The sequence below is a fragment of the Podarcis filfolensis genome, assembly GCF_964270895.1.
Source record: "Podarcis filfolensis genome assembly, chromosome: 16".
NCBI lineage: Eukaryota > Metazoa > Chordata > Lepidosauria > Squamata > Lacertidae > Podarcis > Podarcis filfolensis.
Genome location: NC_139620.1, coordinates 78991 through 94672, shown reverse-complemented (window position 1 = coordinate 94672; position 15682 = coordinate 78991). Strand labels below are relative to the sequence as shown.

The 15682-nt window shown below is 54.6% G+C and overlaps 1 protein-coding gene across 3 annotated transcripts in view; it reads right to left on the bottom strand.

Moving 5' to 3' along the window:
• Positions 1–15682, bottom strand: part of PEAR1 (platelet endothelial aggregation receptor 1) — a 42885-nt gene that overhangs the window by 14858 nt on the left and 12345 nt on the right. For all 3 annotated transcript variants that reach the window (XM_083590867.1, XM_083590868.1, XM_083590866.1), the window contains exons 2-8: positions 8184–8279; positions 7320–7424; positions 6684–6784; positions 6066–6158; positions 2912–3158; positions 2563–2686; positions 871–1007 (exon numbers count right to left, since the gene is read on the bottom strand). In XM_083590867.1, the coding sequence (XP_083446993.1) occupies positions 871–1007; positions 2563–2686; positions 2912–3158; positions 6066–6158; positions 6684–6784; positions 7320–7424; positions 8184–8278 (902 nt within the window). In that variant the 5' untranslated portion in view covers position 8279. The remainder of the gene's footprint in view (positions 1–870; positions 1008–2562; positions 2687–2911; positions 3159–6065; positions 6159–6683; positions 6785–7319; positions 7425–8183; positions 8280–15682) is intronic.

Here is a 15682-nt window from a genome sequence, read left to right as displayed (position 1 = left end):
GCTTTGACATCTCAGCTAAGTCCAATCATTTTAGCAACCATTCCTCCATGGTAGGTAATGATGAATCTTTCTATCTTTGTGCAAATAAAAGTCTCGCTGCTGTGGTCATATATTGAAATAATGTTCCATGGTCCTTCTAATTATATATCCATTACTCCTAGAAGGAAAAGTTCTGGCTTCATTTCATTGTTAACCTACAGCTCCCAATTCCATGTCTTCAGTCTCATCCGTTAGCATTTCTTCCATTTCCCATTTGAATTTCTCCATAAAGTCTGTTGCTAATTTTGTAGAACGTGTATTAATTCTGTAGGCTTTGTTTATTTCATCCACTTCCCCTCAAAAAGGATGCAAGGCAATTAATCACTTTGTCCCCAATGTCTTCACCCTCCTGAATTTTAGGTAGAACTCTTTTCTCTCAGCTCCTTTAATGCCAAATTATCCAAATATATTTCCCTCGCTCTGTGTATTACTCCACTTTTCCAAAGTCTCCCCTATCATTTAGTTACCTTATTTCTCCAGACAACAGAAGAATCCTTTCTTCTATCCTAGCAACATGCTAGGTCAGCCGAACGCCTCCCAATGAACTGTTCCTTCTGGTCTTGCCAAATTTTTTTTGTCATTTTTAAAATCCAAACTGTCCATATCATTTTTAATTTCACTCACCTCTTGAAGAGATTTTGCTTGTTCTACCCTCATCTGCTGTGAAATGTCAACAGTGAGTGGGTTTTCTATAGATGCCATTATTTCCTTTGCTGTCCTTTTCCCTAGTACCCAAAATGATGAGTCTTGAGACTTTTTTTACCCCCCCCCCCATTTCCTGCTTCACTTTTTAAGCATGTGGACACCCCTGCTGCCCGGTGGTCTACTCACCTCTCCCCCGTGTAGCCTGGTGCACACTGGCACTGCCCAGACTCCTGGTTGCAGAGGCCTCCGTTGTGGCACCTGCACTCCCCTTGGCAGCTGGAGCCAAAGCGCCCTTCGGGGCAGCGGAAGGAGCAGATGGAGCCCTGCATGGGGGGGGGCAGAGAGAGAGCCCCGATCACAGTGGTGCCAAGCGCAAACCCTGCCCCCCAAGGATCAATCCTACTTGTCCAAGAAGAAACAACCAACTCCCTGCCTGGGTGGAGGCCGGGGGGCACCTAATGGCCAGCGTGGCCTAGTGGTTAGCGTGTTGGACTGGGATTGGGGGGAAGCCAGAGTTCAGTTCCCCCACCCCAGCCATGAAGCTCACTGGGCATAACCTTGGGTTGGTCACCACCTCTCAGCCTAACCTACCTCACAGGGTTGTTGTGGGGGGGTGTTAAATGGGGAGAGGGAGAGCCCCTTGGAGGAAAGGCGGGATGCAAAAGTAATAATAAAATAAATGAAATAAAATCATGCCTGAGCATGACTGTCAAAGCAGGAATGACTCTCTCAATGGGGTGCACAGAGAAAGAGGGCACTCTTCCTGACCCCCAAAAGCCTCCCTGCAGGGACAGTTCAAGGGCCCCTGAGGACCCTCTTGCAGGGGGGAGAAAGAAGGCAGGTGGCCTGCAATGAAAGGAGGCGATAGCTGGAGATGAGGAAAGAGGAGCTGCAGAGCGTTTCTTGCCACACCCTAAGCAGAGAAGTAATATACAAACTGGGGGGAAGTGAGGCCAGAAAGCCCAGGGCCCTCACCTGCCCTGCAGCAAGGGGGCAGGAGGAAATCCCAGCCCCCACGTAGGTTGCAATGGATGCTGCCCCCAACCCCCCTGCAAAACTGTGGGATGTGAAACACAAGAGCAGTCAAGTACAACATTCCTAGAGTGAACATGTTTACACCTGGGGAGGAATGTTTGTCTAGCCAGCTGGTAAACTTCCTGTTTCCTTCTGGGCTGGGACAGACTTCCTCTGCATGTGACTAGATGTGGGCGTGGCCTCACCTGTGCAGATAACGACAAAAGCACAGGGCAGGGCAGCCATCTCTCTCTCTATGACTACATGCGTTGAAGAAGCAACATCTGCTTAGCCAAAGATGCTCTCTTGGCCTCCAGCCAAGAGAGGACAAAGGAACTGTCTCCTTATGAGATAGTTTCCAGGTGTATGTAAATTTTCTAAGCTAAGTCTGCCTTCTGGGATCCGACTGTGAACAGAATGTGAGTGAGTAAACTCTTTTTATACTTTTATAGAAGACTTTTACGTGTCTTATCTTTTATGAGGTAATAAGGGGAAAATACCAGAACAGTTATTCTAGAGGCTTTAGTCAGCCTCACCAAATGCATCTGCTGTGAGTTTAAAAGGGGGAATGTTACTCTGCTAAATTGTGAACTTGTTGACACAAGTTGGAAAGGCTATAATCGAACAATATATCCTCTCCTGCATCCCTGAATAGTCCCACAAAAACCCACTTCGCTCAGGTTGGGACTCAGCTGAAAAGGCAGAGCCCTGCGTTCTCCTCACCTGTGGTGGCACCTGAGCAGGTGAGCACTCAGGTCAGTGGCTGGACGGACAGTGCAGGCCCACTTCCCCCATCCCCATCCTAGGGCCTGGAACCACAAGTGCCCCAGGCCCCTCCTCTCTCTCTCACACACATAAACGTACCATCCATCCTGGAGGGCAGACGCACTTGCTGGTCTCAGGGGGGTGGCAGATGCCCTCGTTCTGGCAAGGGCACAGGGCCAGGCACTGGAAGCCACTGGTGTCGTTTTGGCAGGGCTGCTCGCAGCTGCAAGAGATGAGGAAGGGTGAGGCTGAGCTGGCAAGGACCCTTCCCCTCAGCCTCACCTTTACAGCGACTCTCAGAAGCACTAGAAACTCATTCTAGGTTTTGCCCTGAGGAGAGATTGGAACCCAGCTCCAGACCATAACGGACCTCAGCCCAGTTCACCAGAGGTCTACAGCCCCCCCCAGCTTTTCTGTCTGCCAACCTGCATCCCGAGGTGCTACTCACTGTGGGCCGCTGAATCCGGGGACGCACAGGCAGGCCCCTGATTCCGTGTCACACTGGGCACCATTCTCGCAGCGGCAGCCCATCTGGCAGTCCTGGCCGTAGGTACCCGGGGGGCAGAGCTCCTCGCAGGAGGGGCCCTTGTAGCCCGGTGGGCAAAGGCAGGCCCCAGACAGGGGGTGGCAGCTGCCTCCGTTCAGGCACCCGCAGGGCTGCTGGCAGTCTGGCCCCCAGGACAGGCGGTTGCACCCTGGAGGGGGAGGGGGAGGAGGAAGAGGAGGAAGAAGAAGGGAGAGCGGCTGAGGAAAGGCAAGGGGGGTTCAGGGCAGACTGCACCAACCAAAGGATGGCCAAGAACTCTGGGTGGCCACACAAAATGGGGTACCCCCACCAGCCGGGTGAGTGTTGGGAGGGTCTTCCCACACAAGGCTCTAATAATATTTAAAATTAAAATAAAAATTACATGCCGCCCATCTGACTGCGTTGCACCAGTCACTCTGGGCGCCTTGCAACAAAATACAAAAAAACATACAATAAAGCCTCAGTTACAGGTAGGTAGCCGTGTTAGTCTGCCGTAGTTGAAACGAAATAAAAAAAATCCTTCCAGTAGCACCTTAGAGACCAACCTTGTTCTTGGTGTGAGCTTTTGTGTGCATGCACACTTCTTCTGATACACTGAAACAGAAGTCACCAGACCCTTATATGTAGTGGGAGGGTGGGGAGGGGGGTTACTCAGAAGGGGGGTGGGAATGGATGATTGGCTGGTAGGTGTGGTAAACCTGTTGACGACTGTCAATGACTGCAATTGGTCTTATAGGAAAAAGCAAGGGGTGAGATGGCTAAAAATAGCTTTATCATGTATAATGAGAGAAGAATCCAATGTCTCAGACCAGGTCTCTCCAAAGTTTTAAGTTTGGTAAGAAGTTGCAATTCAGCAACTTTTCTTTCCAGTTTATTTCTGAAATTCTTTTGTACTACCCACCTGTAACTAGTTACAGGTAGTAGCTGTGTTGGTCTGCATAGTCAAAACAAAATAAAAAAATTCCAGTAGCACCTTAGAGACCAACTACGGTAAGATGTTCTTGGTATGAGCTTTCGTGTGCATGCACACTTCTTCAGATACACTCTCTCTATATATAAGGAGCTTGGCAGGCCCCCCCTCAAACACCCAGAGCACAGCAGGGTGAGGGTTTCTGGGGTTGGGGGGGGGAAGCAGTGTGTCACACCCCAGGGCTGCTGCCTGACAGACCCCTCATCTTGTTCACAACTGCCCTTGGTGGCTGCTGGCTCTCCTCACCAAGGAGAGGAAGTTGAGGCTCCCAACACACACACCCCCGTGCCATGAAAAGCCCCTTCTCTTTTCCCCAGGAAGCCCGAAGGAGTTTCGCCCCAGAGGAGCAAAAGCAGTGGCAGCCTCCCTGAGGCCGGTCCCTGTCTGCCTGGCTCTGCAGGATCCTCCCCCCACATGCACACTTCAGCAGCCCCCTTTGCAGGCAGCCCCCGCTCTCCGCCCGCCCCTGTTCCCTCTGAAGTGCTTGTTTCCCAGCCAGTGACCTGCCTTCAACTCCAGGCCCAGAGGGACGCCTGGGAACTGGCTGCCTCCACGACCTTTGGAGGAAGAGGCCCCTCTGTTGCCTCAGGCTGGTGCAGCGAAAACAGGACCCACTTGGCCACTCCTGCCAGGCTCACAGTGAGCCCCGCCTCCCATCCCTTTATGCGCATGGGAGGGGGAGGGGCTCCTGAGGCAGTTCTCTGTGTGTCCATCTGCATGTGCACAAGGGCAAAGGTGGTGCACCTGGTTCCTCCATCGCAGGCCAAGCCTTGCTGTGACCACCTGAGCTTCTGAGAGGGGCAGCAGGTGGGGACAAGGCGCAGCAGCAACTCACAACCCCCATAAATCAAGGACCAAGAATGCTGGCCTGGAGATGCCCTCAGAGAGGATCATAGAATCATAGAATCATAGAGTTGGAAGAGACCACGAGGGCCATCGAGTCCAACCCCCTGCCAAGCAGGAAACACCATCAGAGCACTCCTGACATATGGTTGTCAAGCCTCTGCTTAAAGACCTCCAAAGAAGGAGACTCCACCACACTCCTTGGCAGCAAATTCCACGGTCGAACAGCTCTTACTGTCAGGAAGTTCTTCCTAATGTTTAGGTGGAATCTTCTTTCTTGTAGTTTGGATCCATTGCTCCGTGTCCGCTTCTCTGGAGCAGCAGAAAACAACCTTTCTCCCTCCTCTATGTGACATCCTTTTATATATTTGAACATGGCTATCACCCCTTAACCTCCTCTTCTCCAGGCTAAACATGCCCAGCTCCCTTAGCCGTTCCTCATAAGGCATCGTTTCCAGGCCTTTGACCATTTTGGTTGCCCTCCTCTGGACACGTTCCAGTTTGTCAGTGTCCTTCTTGAACTGTGGTGCCCAGAACTGGACACAGTACTCCAGGTGAGGTCTGACCAGAGCAGAATACAGTGGCACTATTACTTCCCTTGATCTAGATGCTATACTCCTATTGATGCAGCCCAGAATTGCATTGCCTTTTTTAGCTGCCGCGTCACACTGTTGGCTCATGTCAAGTTTGTGGTCAACCAAGACTCCTAGATCGTTTTCACATGTACTGCTCTCAAGCCAGGTGTCACCCATCTTGTATTTGTGCCTCTCATTTTTTTTGCCCAAGTGCAATACTTTACATTTCTCCCTGTTAAAATTCATCTTGTTTGTTTTGGCCCAGTTCTCTAATCTGTCAAGGTCGTTTTGAAGTGTGTTCCTGTCCTCTGGGGTGTTAGCCACCCCTCCCAGTTTGGTGTCATCTGCAAATTTGATCAGGATGCCCTTGAGTCCATCATCCAAGTCGTTGATTAAGATGTTGAATAAGACCGGGCCCAAGACAGAACCCTGTGGCACCCCACTAGTCACTCTTCTCCAGGATGAAGAGGAACCATTGATGAGCACCCTTTGGGTTCGGTCAGTCAGCCAGTTACAAATCCACTGAGTGGTAGCATAGTCAAGACCGCATTTTACATGCTTTGCCGCTTCAGAGGGGCGACAGGCCAGGGGGAGAGAAACAGGCCCAGTTCCCCCAGGTGCAGCTCCAGCTACTCCCAAGTAGGCAGCCCTCACTGTGCAGCAAAGAAAAGACCTCGTGGAGACTCACCGCTGGAGCAGTCGGGGCCCTTCCAGCCATCAGCACACTGGCATTGGTTCGGGGCCACACACCTCCCGTGGACGCACTCCTGGGTGCAGCTAGCTGCAGGGGGGGGGGAGGAGGCACAGGGTCAGGGACACATCCTGCCTGCTCTGAGGTCTCCAGGCAGCTGCTGGAAAAGCAGCTCCACTGGGACCTCAGGGAGGCTAGGAGGGAGCTGGTCAAGCAGGGCGGGGGGAGACCAGACATTGTGGAGGAACCGAGGGGGCTTCAGGCAGCCGTGGGAAAGGGCCCCACCTGGACGGCCAGACAGAAGGTCAGGAGCAGGAGGGAGGGAGGGAGGCCCACAAACGAAGACCCCACCCCTTTGTGGCTTGCCAAAGCAAGCCGAGCCCCCTCCCCTCCTCTCCCTACCACCCCTTGCAGGGGACCAGCCTCAAAGACTCGTAGCCAACCCCCCCACCTGCCGCTTGGCCCCCTCCCCACTTTGGCTTCTGCCAGGCCAGGTGGAGGGATGGCACAAAGGCAGAGTTTGATTCGGGGACCCCCCCACATCCCGCAGCAACTGGGTTGGTTGCTGGGCCGGGTGGGGGTTGGGGATGAGGATGGACGGACAGACAGACTCACGGACGCAGCGCTCCTCGCTCTCGTAGTAGCCATTGCAGCAGTGATGGCGCCTCCTGTAGTCCATCTTCACGCCTTGCCGATAGGCTGCCTTGTAGAGAACCCTGCGCGAGGCCAAAGGGTCAGGGCCTGGCCTACCTTGCAGGGTGGGCTGCTGCGGCCAGGGTCCAAGGAAGTTGCTGACTGCATTTGCAGCAATGGAGGAGGAGAAGCAGCCCCCTTCTCCTTCCCTTACTCTTGATGCCCCCCTGGGGGGGAGAGATATTGCCAAAGGGCGACTGGGAGAGGCAAGAGCCCTGCTGTGGAAGCCCTCAAGGCAAAGATCTCCCTGCTGCCACTTGCAGCTGGGCTTGGCCAGAGTAGCCCTCTGGAACTCCCTGCTGCAAGGAGCAGGAGGAAGCATCAAGCTTAAGCCCTGGAACCTCAGATTGGAGCATCAGCAACAGCAGGCCTGGCCCGGCCACCTCTCCATGCATGAAGCCGGCACAAGACAGCCCCCTCCCCACCCGCGGCATCCCAGGCGGACATGCCCCTGCCTCACCCGGGAGACCCTCGAGGCCAGGACCCAGCATCTGCCGTTGCCCACCCCGCTTCCCCTGCTGGAGAAATGCAAAATGCAATGAGGAGCCGGGCTCTTACTTGTGGCGAGTGCAGGTCTTGGCGAAGGGCCACGCTCCGTCGCAAGGCTCCTTGAAGGCCTGGGAGTACGGCTGCACATAGGACTCCTTGGAGGGGGTTGTGAAGCTGCGAGAGGGGAGGCAGGAGAAAGAGAATCCTCTGGGGGTCACTGGCCTGGCTTGGCTGGCCATCGAGAACTCAGCGGAAGCAGATCCCCAGATCACAGGCAAAAACAAGCTGGATCCCGCTCCCCAACCACATTGAAATAAACACCCACAAAACACTTGCTCTGTTTAGATTTCTACTCCTGAGAAAAAAAGGGAGGCACCCTGTTACCTCTGATTTATTTCAGATCTTTATTTGAATGGCATTGAAATGCAGTGAGAGCCCCACAAGAAGAGGGGGCAGCCTTGGGGTGGCTGGGCTGAAAGAGAAGCCCCGAGACCTTTGTCCCATGGGCAGGGATTACAGTATTCAACTGAGATTCGTGCATTGCCGGGGGGTGGACTAGAGGACCATTTGGGTCCCTTCCGTGGGGTTTGCAGCCAAATCAGAAATGCACGTTTTGCTAGACAAGTGCAGGGCTAGTGCACAGGGAGTTCCCAAACTTCCTGGAGGGCCTTCTGTATGTGGCCCACTTCCCCAGCCTCCTCTGGGAGGTTGTGTGTGTGTGTGTATCTGTATACACACATCTCGTATATCTGTATCATATATCGTAAACTGCCCTGTGAGCCTTGGGTGAAGGACGGTATAGAAATTTTAATAACAACAGCAGCATTTGGGCTGTGATTCTAAGTCGCGCAATCCCTCTGCCATGTGAGCCTCATTCCCACCCACTTCCTGATGCATTCCACACAAACCCTCCAAGTCTCCCTAGTTCCTCACCTTTCCCAGTAGCTGCACACGTTGGGGTCGCTGGGACTGAGCAAGAGGCCCCAATCCAGTTGCATCCACAGCAAGAGAATGGAGTACTGAAGCATCCTAGGGAGGAGGAGGGAGGAGGGCAGGTCAGTCCCGATGAGACAGGAGGAGCCTCCAGAGACCCAAAGCCCTTCCAAGGGAAGCCGCCTGACAATTCAGCTCCCAGCCCTGGCCTCGGAAGTGAGGGGCAGCCCAGGAGAGGCAGACCGTGTTCCAAAGGGGGAAAGTCATCTGTCACAATTATCTTGTATCTGGCACGAGAGATTGATCGAGGCTAAATACAGCCTTGCAAGTGTGCTGAATGCTCTGTTGCCAAGGCGACACAAAACTGAGGACGGGCCAAACAAAGCAACATTTTGGGTACTGCAGATACTGGTATTCCTGCCCTCTGCTGAAGGAGAACCAAGCGCTCCCTCCCTGCGGCCATCAGGCCACTTGTGCTGATGCCAGACAGGCTGGCAGGTGGAGGATTCAACTCCTTTTGCACCTGCAGGGAGCGACTCTGGGCTCCAGGAAGATTTCTCCACGCCTCCCAAGTCCAGCCCAGCCAGAAGCTGCACATAGAATCCAGTTGTTTAATTAAAACAAATCAGTGCAGGTTCAGACTCAGAGGTTGGATGGTCATCTGTTGTGCAGGATTTGGGTGAGAATCCTTCATTGCAGGGGGAGACTAGATGACCCTCAGGAAAGAGGTGAAGAGATCGGTGATGTTGGGTCTCTGCAAAAGTTGCCACCTGACTCTGCCAAGCAACATACATTATTCTCTGGATTGCTGCCCTCATCTGTTCTGTTCTAAAAGAAGAACTTCCCAGATTTCCCTTGATGCCCCCTGAAGCCCCCACCCCTCAATGCCAATGTCAGCTGTCCAGCTCGGAGATAAACACAGGAAGCCCCAAGTGAAAACAGGAAGCGAGCAGAGAGAAGGTTTTCCTCTCTCACCTCCAGCCGGGGCCACCTCTAGATGCCCAAGGGGCAAGATGAGCCCCAGAGTCAAGCAGTCCCACCTAGAGATGGGAAGGCCTGGGAAAAAAACAGAAAAATTGGGGGGGGCGACCAGGTTTTTTTTTTCAGAAGCCGTTTTTTTTCCCAGAAAAAATGAAAAAAATCGTTTGGTATAGTTTGAATATTCCACACACTTCCCCCTCCCCAATTTTTTCCTGAAAAAAAAAGACTTTGGGAAAAAACAGGAAAGAAACTGCCCCCCTCCCAATTTTTTCATTCCCCCCCCCAGGGCTTCCAGCACCCCCACTTTGGAGCTCCCTGCCAACTGACACCAGGCAGGTGCTCTCACTGTACTCTTTCCAGTAACTGCTCAAAACATTTTTGTTAGGGCCAGCCCATCTGAAGACGTAGAAGCTGCATGCGATTTACTTCCTTTTAACCACTGCTGTCTTTAATCATCTTTCGAATACTCTTAAATACCTGCTTTTAACTGTGTTTTATCTAGAGATGTCAAATTTCCAGAAATTTTGAAGCCATGAGAAAAAAAAGTTTTTTTCCTTGTTTCCTCCCAGAAAAAATGGACATTTTGGAAAAAGTGAAAAAAAGTTCAGTGTGGAGTAGTTTTACAAATTGCGCGAAAGGCGGTTGTCAGGGCTACCCTAGGTCCCAGCTCACAAAGGACCAACGCTGCTTCGTTGTTAAGTATAAAAGCCTTTATTGAAGTTCAGTTTCACTTCCAGAGCCGCAGCGCGCAGCCCCACGTCTAAAGTGTCAGACCACTGATGCTCCGTCTGAGTCTCCTCCCCCTTGACACCAATTTAAGAGTCTAGCCTTGCTCCACCTTCTCCGCTGCTCCTTCCTCCTCTGGGTCCGCCTGCCCGCCGGGGTTCCGCCCTTTCTAGCCTCTTCTCCCGCTGATTCCCCTGAGCCTTCTCCCTCCCTCCGGCGGGCTTTAGGAGCTGGTTCCCCATCCGGGTCTCCTGCTGTTCCGCGCGCCTGCACATTTGAACTTGGCGCGCGCGCCCAGCCAGCAACTTTCCTCCTGACCGTTCCACTGCTGCTGTCACTGCTTCCCCCATCGGGGGGGCTAGCTGCAACTGACCTCCCCTCCGTTGGAGGCGTGGTCAGCCCTGACTCCCTCTCTGGAGGAGACACTGCTCCTGACACATGTGACTCCTCCCCCCCACTACGCTCTGGTGGGGAAACTGGTCCTGATCCTCCACTGCTGCTTTGGGGTTCCCCTCTGGCTCCTTGTTTCTGGTGCGTCCCCCCTGGGACCCCCCTTGCCCTGACCATCGGCGCCCCCTTCTGGGAATCTTCTGATTCGCTGGAGAAGCTCATGGAATCTCTCGGGCCACTGTCATACTCCCCTACGCTGCCCTCGGATTCTTCCCCTTCGCTCTCCCAATCCTCTCTCCCCAGTGCTCCTGCTCCTGATTCCCTGACATCCATCCCCCCCTCGAAGCCCCCCCTTCCCCCCTCCCCCTCTTCGGGTGTGGGTTCCGGGTGCTCCAGTCCAGTGGGTGTGAGTGCGGGATACCATTCTTCCCCCCTGGTGTGTAGCCGGTCCACTGGATCCGGCCCAACCGCAACGGGCTCGTCGACGTCGATTTCCTCTGCTTCCATCTCTCTGCTGATGTGCTCGAATCCAGGATCCTCCCCCAACACGTCCATGTCCTCCCCTCCCCCGGGTACCTCTGGTGAGACAGCTTGCAAAGGTCCCCGCAGCAGCTCCCTGCGCCACCCCACCTCCGGTTGAGTGTCCCACCAATAGGAGCGGTCTGTGGCAAACCCCGAGAGAGACCCCTCCGAGGAGCTAGTGTCTGGCGTCGTCTCTTCAGCTGATGAAAAACCCTGGAACGTACTGGCTGACAGTGTGGGCGTGAAGAGCCAGTCGTCGAAATACTCTGCCGGCATAGGTCTGTGTGGGAAGAGTGCATGGAACTCGTCTTTAAGATAGTGCTCCTCCACGGCATAGCACGGTACCCACCTGTTGGCACTGGCTGGGGTACCTTCCCTGGCGAGGAGGTATTCCACCCCCTCTTCCCCCCACCTCGAGTCCAAAATCTCCGTGACCTCGTTGAGTGGCGTCGCCCTCCGTGACCCCTCCCTCTTCGGAGATTCACTAAGTGTGTCTGGCGCGTTCCCTGTCGCCTGAAACCTGTGGGGTTCCCTGTAGGGTGTGAGCACTGACCTATGAAAGACTGGGTGCATTCTGGAGCCCTCCGGGAGTGTCAACCGGAAGGCCACTGGATTGATTTGCGCCGCGACCTGGTAAGGTCCCAGCTGCTTGTGCTTGAGCTTCCTCTTAGCTAGCGTCCTGGCCGGCACTGCCTGGGCTGCTAACCAGACCCAGTCCCCCACCTGGATGTCCTCCCCGACCCTCCTGTGCTTGTCTGCCTGCATCTTGTAGGCGTGTTTCGCCAGTTCCAATTGCCTTCGGAGTTGCTCGTGGACCTCCTGTAACTCTGCTGCTAAGTGCTCTGCTCCCCTTGGCTCCCCCTCCCCCGTCGTCTCTAACCCCGGGAAAGTTCTGGGATGCCGCCCATTATTGGCGAAGAACGGTGTCACTCCCGTAGACCCGTGCTTCGTGTTGTTGTAGGCAAACTCGGCCAGCGGTAGGTAGTCCACCCAGGTCGAGGGTTGTTGATTGGCGTAGCATCGCAGGTACTGCTGCATGATGGCGTTGACCCTCTCCGCTTGTCCGTTGGTCTGCGGGTGTCGTGCCGACGCTAAGTTGATCTTGACGTTCAGGATGCCCAGCAGCTTCTGCCAGAAGCTCGAGACGAATTGGCGACCCCGGTCGGACAGGATGGACCGCGGCAAGCCGTGAGCTTTGAACACGTGGTCTATGAACAGCTTGGCGGTCTGTTCCGCTGTGGCCACCTTCGCGCACGGAATAAAGTGTGCCATCTTGGTGAACATGTCTACGACCACGAGCACCGCTGTTTTGCCTCGCGAGCTGGGCAGATCTGTGACAAAGTCCAGGGCCACTCTCTCCCACGGTTCGAGCGGCGTCTGTAGGGGTTCTAGTAGACCCGCCGGCTGCCTGTGTACTGGCTTGGCCCTTTGGCAGGTGTCACACCTGGAGACGTAATCCGCGACTTCTCCCCTCACCTTGGGCCACCAAAAGTCTCTGGTTACTAATTCCGCCGTTTTGTCCTTGCCGAAGTGCCCAGCGCTGGGCGCGTCGTGTAGCTGCTGCAAGACTTTCGCGCGGAGGTCGTCTCCGGGCACGTAGAGAGCCCCTTTGCGGATGAGCAGTCCGTCTCGTATCTGGAACTCGTCGTCCTTCGCTGTGCCTCTTCGCACCTCCTCCATCTTGGATTGTGCGAACGAATCCGTCTGCAGCGCTCGACGCACCGCGTCCAGGTCCACGGCAGCTGAAGCGCACGCCCACGCTTTCGGTGCGAAAATGTGCTTGGCCGCCACCGGCGCCGCTTCCTCGAGATACTGCGGCTTCCTGGATAGTGCATCCGCCATGACGTTGTTGTCTCCCGGGATGTATTCTATCCGGAAATCGAAATCCGCAAAGAACTCCGCCCAGCGGATGTGTCTCTGGTTCAGGAACCGCGCCGTGCGCCAGTACTCCAGGTTCTTATGGTCCGTGCGGACTTGCACTGTGTGTCTGGCTCCAACGAGGAAGTGCCGCCACGCCCTGAAAGCTGCATGAATGGCCAGCAACTCCCTGTCCCAGATGGTGTAGTTCTGTTCCGCCTTGCTGAGTTTCCTGGAGTAGAATGCGCACGGCCTCCATTCCCCTTGCGGATCTTGCTGCAACAGGACGGCCCCCACTGCTCTGTCTGAGGCGTCCGTCTCAACCCTCATTGGTCTGCTGGGGTTTACATGTAGCAGCTGTTCTTCGGACGCGAAGAGACGCTTGAGTCTCCGAAAGGACTGCTCCGCCTGGTCCGTCCAGGTGAACTTCTTCTTCTTGGAGCTGAGGGTGTCCGTGATGGCCGCCGTCTCCTTCGCGAACCCTTTGATGAACTTGCGATAAAAGTTGGCGAAGCCGACGAACCTCTGGACCTCCTTCCGATTGCGCGGGCTCTTCCAGTCCCACACCGCGCGGACCTTGGCGCTGTCCATGGCGAGTCCCTTGTCGGACAGCTTGTAGCCCAGAAAATCCACCTCCGTCATGTCGAACTGGCACTTCTCTAATTTGGCGTAAAGTCTGTGCTCCCGTAGCCTCTGCAGGACCTCCTTGACGTCCCTCTCGTGAGCCTCCTGCGATTCCGAGAAGATCAGGATATCGTCCAGGAAGCAGACGCACTTCTTGTAGAGGAGTCCCGCTAACACGTGATGCATGAAAGCTTGGAAGGTATGGGAGCCATTTTGCAGACCAAAAGGCATTACGCGATATTCATAGGTGCCTAAAGGTGTAAACATGGCTGTCTTCCACTCATCGCCCTCCCGCATGCGTATAAGGTTGTACGCCCCTCGTAGATCCAACTTGGTGAAGATCCGTCCCTTCCTCACCGTCGCGAGCAGGTCGTCGATCTTGGGCATGGGGAATGCTGCGGGCTTTGTTTTGGAATTTATGGTCCTAAAATCAACTATGAGTCTCCGTTGGGGCGTGTCCTTCTTCTTCACGAAAAACACGGGACTGCCCCCCACTGCTTTAGATTCTTGGATGAACCCCCGCTTCAAGTTGTGATCTATGAACTCCCTGAGTTCTTGCAGTTCATCTTCAGACATGGAATACAGTTTCCCAGTCGGCAGCGTCGCTCCCGGCAGGAGGTCAATCTTGCAGTCGTAAGGCCTGTGGGGAGGCAGCTTATCCGCTTCCCTCTCGCAGAAGACCTCCAAAAACTCCTTGTACTTGTTGGGTACCGCTTGCACCATGCCTAGGTGTAGCTGCGGTTCATCCTCTTGCCCCTCCTCCTCCTGGCGGGTCTGGATGCAGTGTTCTGCGCAGTAGGAGGAACAGAAGGTCAACTGCCGCTGGTACCATGCCAATGCCGGGCTGTGCCTATCCAGCCAACTCATACCCAACACTATGGGCGTGTCCGACAGGTGGGTGACGTTGAAGCTGATGACTTCGCGGTGGTTTCCAATTTGCATCACCATCGGTGGTGTTTGCTGTACCACCTCTCCTCCCAGTAGCTTCCTGCCATCGACCGTGACGACGTTTAGGGGCATCGTGGCTGGCATGAGTGCTATGCGATGTTGCTTGATAAAGTCCACTCCAATAAAGTCTGCGTTGCTCCCAGAGTCAATGGTTATTGGTACTTGCATGGTGTGCCCATTGGGCAACTGGAGCGATGCGGTGAGTTGCACCACTGGTTTGGGTGGGAGGGGGTCTGTGGGCTGTAAAATCTCTGGGGACTGCTTCACTGACTTGCCTGGTTGGGCCCCAGTGGCTCTGTTTCCAACCAGGCTTCTTCTTCCCCCTGCAGCTGTTTCAGCTGCTCACCTGTTCCCTTTACTGTTGCTGAGGCTGCAGTGTGCTTCTGGAGCCTCTGGGGACACTCTTTGGCCATGTGCTGTGCACTGTCGCAGATGTAACACTTCCTGGTCCCTCTAGGAGCCTTCCCCTTGACTGCTCCCGGTGTTTGGGCTCTGCTGGCAGTCTGAGCCCTTGCACCACCAATCTCCATCGGCTCTTCTCCCCTTCCCAAAGGAGGCATGGACAGCGCCCGCCCCGCCTCTCTGGGAAAGAAAGGGGTTGTCCTGGCTGGGGTGCTTCCCTTACGTCCTTCCAGGCGCACACCAATTGCCAACGCTCTTTGGGCAACTTCTTGGGTATTTTGGGGTCTTTCTCCTCTTGCCAGTTCATCTTTCACCTCTCCACTTAGCCCCTCCCAGAACAGGTCTCTGACAGCAATGGAGTCCGTCTCCCAGCCCAGCACGTTCAGTAAGGCAAAAAAGCGCGAGTGATACTGCCTCACCGTCGCTTTCCCTTGCTGTAGTCCATGCATTTCCCTCCGAGCAATATCTACATCTACCGTAGATTTAAAGCAAGCGTCCATAGCTTTGATAAATGCATCGGAATCTTTGAGGGCAGGGTCTTTTTCGCGCCACAAATTCCGCAGCCACGCTTTTGCTTCCCCATGCAAATGAGTGATTATGAAGCCCACCTTCTCTTCCTCATCTCTAAAGTCTTTCCGAAGCAAATTGAGCGCGTAAACCACGTCAGCTCTGAAGTTAGGGTATTGCTGCAGGTTCCCATCAAAGTGCGCCACCAGGCTGCCCCCCCTCTTCCCGAGGCCAACTCCCTCCGGTTTGGGTCCTGGCAGCCCCTCTTTCCCCCAACGGTCCCACCTGGCTTGCAGATCCCGGCAGAGCGCTACTGCTTCTTCTTCTCTTTTCCTGGATGCTGCTACTTCCGCGTAAAGCGTCGTGACTGCTTCTTGCAGTTCTTTCACCTGGCTCTCTGTAGTCATCTTTGCCTATCTTCGTGAGCTCGCAAAACACCAAGTCTTGCCCCTCGCTGCACCAACTCACGCTGCGAGGTTTTTATGAGGGACGGAGCATACTGTCAGGGCTACCCTAGGTCCCAGCTCACAAAGGACCAACGC